Source organism: Carassius carassius, chromosome 48 (genome assembly GCF_963082965.1).
Source record: "Carassius carassius chromosome 48, fCarCar2.1, whole genome shotgun sequence".
NCBI classification, from domain to species: Eukaryota; Metazoa; Chordata; class Actinopteri; order Cypriniformes; family Cyprinidae; genus Carassius; species Carassius carassius.
In genome coordinates this window covers 18,461,998-18,470,689 of record NC_081802.1, presented here as the reverse complement: position 1 = coordinate 18,470,689, position 8,692 = coordinate 18,461,998, and the positions used below count along the sequence as shown (strand labels likewise).

General features: G+C 34.8%; 1 protein-coding gene across 5 annotated transcripts in view; it reads left to right on the top strand.

Moving 5' to 3' along the window:
- Window positions 1-1,704: 1,704 nt before the first annotated feature.
- The window catches only part of LOC132131761 (Fc receptor-like protein 5), an 18,909-nt gene continuing 11,921 nt past the window's right edge, over window positions 1,705-8,692 (top strand). For all 5 annotated transcript variants that reach the window (XM_059543860.1, XM_059543862.1, XM_059543859.1 and 2 more), the window contains exons 1-4: window positions 1,705-1,802; window positions 2,570-2,839; window positions 2,912-3,043; window positions 3,207-3,377. In XM_059543860.1, coding sequence (XP_059399843.1) covers window positions 1,742-1,802; window positions 2,570-2,839; window positions 2,912-3,043; window positions 3,207-3,377 — 634 coding nt within the window. In that variant the 5' untranslated portion in view covers window positions 1,705-1,741. The remainder of the gene's footprint in view (window positions 1,803-2,569; window positions 2,840-2,911; window positions 3,044-3,206; window positions 3,378-8,692) is intronic.

The following is an 8,692-nucleotide window of genomic DNA, read 5'->3' as shown; positions in this document are numbered from 1 at the left end:
ATTCTAGGATTAATGTGGTTTATAAAGCCTGTTTTTGCAAAGGAAACTCAAAATGACTCTTAGATATGCAAAAAGTGACAGTTTACTTGCTTCACTAATGCATTAACCCCTGTTTAGAAGCTTATTTAAAAGTTCAAAAAGTTTTTTTCGTGGCACCTAGTGGCGTCAAACAAAAGAGCTGGACCTTCTAGAACCTGAATAACAGACAAAAACCAAACAAACAGAGCTTAACCAAAATTGAGCAAAGATGATATTGACATTTAAATTAAATTACAATTATTATGTGTTTAGTTTAACTAGCATTTATCATTCTGCAAGAATGACTAAAAAAACAAGATCTGAAAACCACCGGTAAGAGCTTCTTCTCACATTGCACATGGTTTATTTGCCATCTGGGCACCATCAACTAGAAATTCTTAGTAATGCATCTTAATGCAAACTTAATGCTTAAATTTATTCTTTCTCTTGTACTTCCTCTTTCACATCATTCTCTCAGTTAAATATTGATGCTTGTCTGATGTCAGCTATTTCTTTCTTCAGATTTTGCCAACTGCATCACTACACAATTAACAGTGTGAAACATACAGTGACCAGTGTAGTCTACCCAACTATATAATTGCAAGAAAAAAATATTGGAAATGTATATATTTTTTTAATCTCCCATCTCTTAGGCTATTTATTCCCTGTAGGATTTACGTACTACACTTAATTTCCTACAGATACCATTTCTCTCTCGGGAGGAGCTGAGAGGAGACAGCCTTTTCTAGTATTTTTGACAGAAAAGGAAGATTTAAGATTTGATGTCTGTAATTAATAAATTCTGTAGGATCAAGTGTCTTGTTCACTTTATTGTCATGTAAATACATAAATACAGCTATTGCCACCATATGAAAAGAGCAATCAATATATCGCTCCATTTCCCTTGTTCATCAAACACACTAGAATACAACTTTTCATATTAGCAAATAAATACTGTTCAGTTTAATTCAAAGAAATACTGGTCAGTGTGACATTTTGTGAAAACAAGATTATCAAAATTATCAAAAGATCTTCTGTAACACATGAGGTACACTTGTATGTCATTAATTATGATGTTTCTAAAGATCTGACCACAGGTTTGAGGAAGTCTTGAGTCTTTAACACACTCTGTGTCATTAACCGTCTGACATCATTCAGTCAGTATGGAGCTCAGTCCACTTCCTCTTCTGCTCTGTGAGTATTATTCTCTCTAAATGTGTTTCAGTGGAATAGTTATTATATGATGGAAATGATCAAGTGTTTTACTGTTCCTAGATTTATGTCTTTTCTGGCTGATCTCAGAGTTTCAAATCCAGCTGTAGTTCATGATATATGATGTATTCAATAAATTCAAATATGAGTGAAAGATGAGTTTGAGAGAGGAAGTGTGCAGTTAGTGCTGGTTGTGAAAGAGAAATGCTCTCTGTTGTGTTGTAGTTCAGTGTGTTTGGTCAGTGATTCAGTTTTGTGATTTGTAATGCTGTTCAATCTGTTCTGTTGGTTTGTTTTGCAGTTATTGTTGTTGTAATATTCACTCGTACACAGTTAGTAAGAGATTGTCTTTATTCTTCTGCTCATGATCAGACTGTTGGAGTGAAGTCCCTAAACACTTCTCTGCTGTTGCCAAATCTATGAAATACCAGTCAGATGATTTCATGTTTATCTAGACACATATACAGACCCAGTTAATCTTTATAATTATCAGCTCAATGTTCACATTATAATGAGGTTTCTCTTTGTGTTTTTAGTCCTGATTTCAAACATCTGCTCTCAACATACTGAAGGTGAGTCGATTTGATTTGTATATTTTATGACATATGACTGATTCTATAGGAACTGTTGAGAAATTACTTACATCCTTTAACAAATTGAATTATTCATGTGACAGTTCTGAGGCGTGACAAGTTCAGTCTATCAAAACCAGCAGTTATGTTTCTTATATTCTCTGTGAAATCAAAATCTAAACATGAGGCAAGCTCTTCTTGTGGAAGTCGTGGCCTAATGGTTAGAGAGTTGGACTCCCAATCGAAAGGTTGTGAGTTTGAGTCTCGGGCCGGCAGGAATTGTGGGTGGGGGGAGTGCATGTACAGTTCTCTCTCCACCTTCAATACCACGACTTAGGTGCCCTTGAGCAAGGCATCGAACCCCCAACTGCTCCCCGGGCGCCGCAGCATAAATGGCTGCCCACTGCTCCGGGTGTGTGCTCACAGTGTGTGTGTGTGTGTGTGTTCACTGCTCTGTGTGTGTGCATTTCGGATGGGTTAAATGCAGAGCACAAATTCTGAGTATGGGTCACCATACTTGGCTGAATGTCACTTCACGTCACTTCACTTCACTTCACTTCACTTCTTCTGTTGGAAAACTTTCACAACTCATGTTTCCAAATCCTCAGTGATTGTATATTGACAGATCTTTCATAAATGACTATAACAGCTGTAGAGAACAACACTTCAATCTCATCTGATTTAGCGTGTGTGTTTTAGACTCAAGTAACTGTTCATACAGTAAAAGCAGTACGTTATTTTTATTGTGAATTGTTGTCATTGTACAGAAGCACCAAAAGCCACAGTGAGCATCAAACCTGCTCAACATGTGTTCAGAGGAGAGACAGTCACTCTCAGATGTGACGTATATAGTGAAGGAGTCAGTAGCTGGGAGTACAGCTGGTATAAAGAAGGTTCAAGTGTTGTCAGTGAACTACAGGAACTCACATTCAGTTCTGTTACTGAGTCTGACGCAGATAAATACTCCTGTATCGGTGCAGAGAGAGAAGGATCACGAACATCACGCCGCAGTGATGAAGTTACACTGACAGTATCAGGTGAGTTTGATCATCTCTTCACATACACACACACGTTTAACATGTTATTAATGAGTGATTTCTCATCTTCAGTTCCCAGAGCAGTGTTAAGTGTTTCTCCACAGAGGTGGTTGACTGAAGGAGATTCAGTGACTCTGATCTGTCAGGTTAATGGTTCCTCTACAGGCTGGACATTCAGCTGGTTCACTCAAACTCTCTCATCAGGTAAGATATCATGTGCTTCATGTAGTAACATCTGAATACACTGACTTCATAAAGAAACAGAGAGATTAAAAATATTTAATCATTCTGAATTCTGATTATACCAACAAAGGTCATTATAAAACTCTAATTTTTTGAGGTAACTGCACATTTTAATTTCATACAGACAACAGCAATCATTATAAGCAGCTCTCAGACAGCAGCAGAGGAGCTGGAGGAAACTACACTGTCAGTTCTGCTGATCTAAAACACACAGGAGTTTATGTGTGTGGAGCAGAGAGAGGAAAACCAGCCTATAACTCAGACGTCAGCAACACACAGCTACTGTGGGTCACTGGTGAGTTCAGACTGAACAGAATGAATGAGACACTTAGGCCCAATCCCAATTTTATACCCCTCCCCCTTCCCCTACCCCTCCGCCTACCTCTTCCCCTTGTCCCTTGAGAAAGAGTGTCAAGGGGTAAGGGTGAAAATATTCCCCTAAGGATTGGGAGACCACTACCATGACTTCACACGTCATCATTCGTTGTCTTACTCTTAGAATACACACGTGTACTGGTGTGCTGGTGTGCATTGGAGCCGTTAATTATCGTTCTGTATTAATGCGCTGCTTACTGACACACACACATAGATCGGAAATCGCGCAGCTCACACATCCAGGAGAAAATAAACTTGTCAACACTGCCCCACGTCTTTCATTAAATACAATCGCTGTTTTTAAATAAACTCACTCTAAAAAGAGAAACGCAAGGACGCGAATACACGCAACCTTCATCTCTCTCTCTCTCTCTCTCTCTCTCTCTCTCTCTCTCTCTCTCTCTCTCGAATAGGCAATATTTGAGAAAATGGTTTCGCGATTTCTAATTATTAGGGGGATTAGTGTACGGCAGTTATCGCCCTGATCAGACATATGTTTTTTTTTTGTTTTTTTTAATTTTTATTATGCCATACATCAAAACAATACAACGAGAAACATTACAATGAGAAGGAAAAAATATGAACAACAATATGAAAAACATGCCAGAGGACAATAACAACCATAAAAAATTTTTTTTTTTACATAAATAAATCAATATTTTTTTGGGGGTGTCACTTTATACAATAGTATACCTGTTTACAATATTATAAGTTCGAATAGCTTTTTTACTTGTACAATTACATAGAATCTTACAATACAGCAATACATCATTTAGAAAATGAGAAAAGTTTGGTTTGGAGCCTGACCACTTCATTTTATGGATATGAAACTTTAAAATTAACAATTGTATGAGATATGCTTCATCTTTGCCAACTCCATGATCACTGAAGTATATTATTACATCATATCCACTCAACTGCAAATAAATGTCCAATATTTCCTTAATAAAAAACTCCATATCAATCCAAAATATTTTTGTATGTATACAATGAAAAAATAAATGAAAAATTGTTTCCTTTTCACCTTTACAAAAATCACAAGAGTAATCAATTTCTAATTTAAAGCGTTCCAGCACATGTTTAACTGGATATATTCTATGCATTATTTTAAAAGAAACCTCTTTTACTTTATTATTTATATAAAATTTGTCTACTGTTCGCCAAGCTTTACGCCAATTAACATCTCCAAATACAGAAGACCAGAAAAAGCGAGCTGGAGGATAAACAATGTTATTAAGTATATTTCTAATATAATTATTTGAGACTCTATTTTGTATAATATTTGTATTACCAATAAATATTTTACTCTTGATCTCTTCAAAATACAAATCTTTCTCATGTGATGCATTTCTAAGAAGAAACAAAACTTTTTGAGGGATTGCATCCATTACAACTGCAAATTCCTTAGGTTTAACTGGTATTTTAAATTTATTCAAAAATTCTTTATATGTTAATAAAACTCCATCATTGTTGAGGAGCTGGCTAACTGCTATAATATTGTTTTCAAACCAGTAATCAAAATATAAAGTTTTATTTTTATATAAGATGTCCTTGTTGTTCCAAATATAGTACCTCCTTGGTGAGAAATTATGTTTATAGGCCAGAGTCCATGCCATAAGAGCTTGTTTATGAAATTCTGCTAGCTTCACCGGTATTTTTTCAATTGAATAATTGCACTTCAACAAAAATTCAAGATCACCCAATTGCTTGAACAAATAGCTGGGAAAGGAGTTCCAAATACTGTCTTTATTTCTTAAATATTGAATAAGCCAATTTATTTTAAATACATTGTTTAACGTATCATAACTCAACACCTCTAGACCCCCATGATCTTTGGAGTTGCATAAAATGTCTTTTCTCAGGTAATGAGGCTTGTTTTTCCAGACAAAATTAATAAGCATTTTATCCAATTGCTTGGTAACTTTTGGAGGAATATCCAATGATAAGGATGTATAGACTGATCTCGAAATACCTTCAGCTTTTGACAGAAGTACCCGCCCCTGAATAGACAAATCCCTTTGCAACCACATATTAAACCTCTTACTTGTTTTAGTAATAATTGGACTGAAATTTAAATCATTACGCAAATATTCATCTTTACATATAACTACTCCCAGATATGTTACTTGGTTTTTAATTGGAATATTATGGAAATTATTTAAAAAACATTTGTTGAGAGGAAACAGAACTGACTTATTCATATTCATTCTTAACCCTGATACTTCTGAAAATTCTTTTATACAGTTCACTGCTTTAATGATTTCATTCAAATCATTCACAAATAAGGCCGTGTCATCGGCAAACTGACACAACTTAAATGTTCTCCCTAATGCAGCAATTCCTTGAAAATCACTTTTTTTTATGTGAAGTGCCATTATTTGCATTGCTAACAAAAACAAAAAAGGGGAGATCGGACACCCTTGCCTAATTCCCCTACCAATATTAAATCTGCCAGAAGTCCCCCTTGCTAATTTTACAGAACTGTTACATCCTTTATATAAGGTTTTGATAGCATTTTGAAAGTAACTACCAAAGCCAAAAAATTCAATTGCCCTGAATAAAAAATTGTGTTCTATGGTATCAAATGCCTTGTGAAAATCAATAAACAAAATAAAACTATCATCTAAAATATATTCATTGTAATCTACCATATCTAGAATCAATCTAATATTATTACTAATGTGTCTTCCTTGAATAAATCCTGTCTGTTCCTCATCTATGATACTTTTTAATCCTTTTTTCAGTCTTTTGGCAAATATTAGAGCAAATAATTTGGCATCATTATTTAATAGACTAATGGGTCTCCAATTTTCTAAATAAAGAATATTTTTGTTTGGCTTTGGAATTAATGTAATAACACCCTGTCTTAAAGAGGCGGGTAATTCCCCTTTTTCAATGGATTCTATGAACACTGCTAGTAAAAAGGGAGCTAAATTATCTCGAAAGATTTTATAAAACTCACTAACAAGCCCATCATTACCTGGAGAACGATTATCTTTAAGGTTACCAATACATTCTATAACTTCCTCCAATTTTAAATCATCATCACAACACAGCTTGAAATCATCATCAATAACTTTGGCTTTATCTTTGACACTATTTAGAAAGTTATTCAAATCAGAAGATACTAATTTAGAAGTATATAAATCTTTATAAAACTGAGCAACAAACTGTGAAATCTTTTTTTGATCTTCTATAACTGTATTATCAATTGACAATTTACTAAAAGAAGTCAATTCACCATTACGTTTTTCCAAATTAAAAAAATATTTAGTGTTTTTTTCTCCCTGTTCCAACCATTTATATCTTGATCTGATAAATGCACCCTCAGCTTTTTCTTCATACATTTTATCCAATTGTTCTTGTAATGATGATAAATCTAGTAATTCCTGCATATTTAAATCACCTTTACTAGACAATCGCATTATTTCTTTAATAACCTTATATTCATTTTGTCTTTTATTTGAAGCTATCGATTTCCCCACTGAAATAGCTAAGTTCCTAATTTCATATTTTAATATCTCCCACTGTTGTCCATAAACATTCATTATTTTAGCCTGAGTCCAGTGTTTGTCAATTATTTTTGAAGCCATTATTCTAAAATTATGATAATCTAATAACTTTTTATTCAATTTCCAATAACCTCTTTTGAATTTTGAGTCAACTGGGCCATGTATATTAATAAAGATTGATGTACCCCTATGGTCTGTTAAAACTGACGGCTCTATACACACAGACTGGACACACTGCTCCAGGTCATGTGATATTAGGAAAAAATCAATACGTGATTGTTTAGAATAATCTTTGTTATTCCATGTATACACCCTTGTGTCTGGATTTTTGAGACGCCAGATGTCAACTAAACTCAAACGGGCACACACATTCTTAATTTCACAATGAGTTTCATTGCTTCTTGATGGCCATCGATCTAAATCTTCATCAAATACACTATTAAAATCACCTCCCCATATAATATTTGCCAGGGGAAATTTATTCTTAATTTGCTTCAATTTAGTTTCAATATTTGTAAAAAACCCATTGTTAAATTGTCTATTATTGGTGGCATATGAATTCACAAGAGTGTAATGAGTTTGATCAACGTTAACATGTAATATTACCATTCTACCTAAATTATCAATTTCATGGCTTAGGACCTGACCTTTGAAGTTTCCTTTTAATATAGCAACCCCTGCAGATTTAGTGGCGCAATGTGAAAACCATATGTCATTTCCCCATTGGCTTCTCCAAAATTTTTCATCCTCTTCACAGGCATGCGTTTCTTGCACAAAATAAAATTCAACACCCTTCCCTTTACAAAATAAAAATAAAGATTTCCTTTTCGAAACATTACGTAAACCTCTGGCATTAATTGAGAAAACTGAAATAGACATTCATCACATGTCCTCTTTTTAAACTAAATTATTAGACAAGGGTCATGTTGAGTAGCTATAAGTTGCATATCTTACATTTAACGTTCTGCTGTGTGTATAAACAAAATATAACAACCTGTAAACACAGTTTTGCTTTCATTTGAATCTTATTATAAGTATAACACTTTTTTCCTGTTTACTCAAAAGAAAGCTTTTTACTTAAGCAGACTATCTTTCAATTAATATAACATTAGGTAACTCGAACCTCTTTCTTATCTATGTATGCCTTGTTACCCACAAAATACGCTCGCTTTCCCTCTTTGCGTGCCTTTTCAACAAGAGGCCATAACTTGGTGCGTGCTTCTTTATCAGCAGTGGTCAGATTCGCATTTCTCCACACCAAGTCTCTTGCCGTCCGAGAAAGAAACCTGATGATCACTGGTCGCGGAGTTACATTCTTCTTCAACTCTGAAAGTTTGCCAATCCTGTGGACAACATCGATGTCTGTAACTAAAGTACGCTCAGAATCCGGAAGGATCTCTTTACATATTTCTTTCACAACCGCTTTAACATCTTCTTCAGATCTCTCCGGAACTCCGTAAAGACGCAAATTCCATCGCCTGCTGTACCGATCCGCGTCATTCAACCTTTGCTCCATTTCTTGAAGTTTCTTTTGAGATTCGCCGCACTGTGTTTTTCGACATGCATTCTCCTTTTTTAAATCGGCAATGTCTTGATAACAGTTATCCAGCGACTTTTTAAGTCCCTCAATTTGTAGAGTGTTCTGTTTGACTGCTATGTCGATTTGGTCAGCTCTTTGATCAATTTTTGCCGTCAGAATACGAATGATGTTCTCTTGCATCTC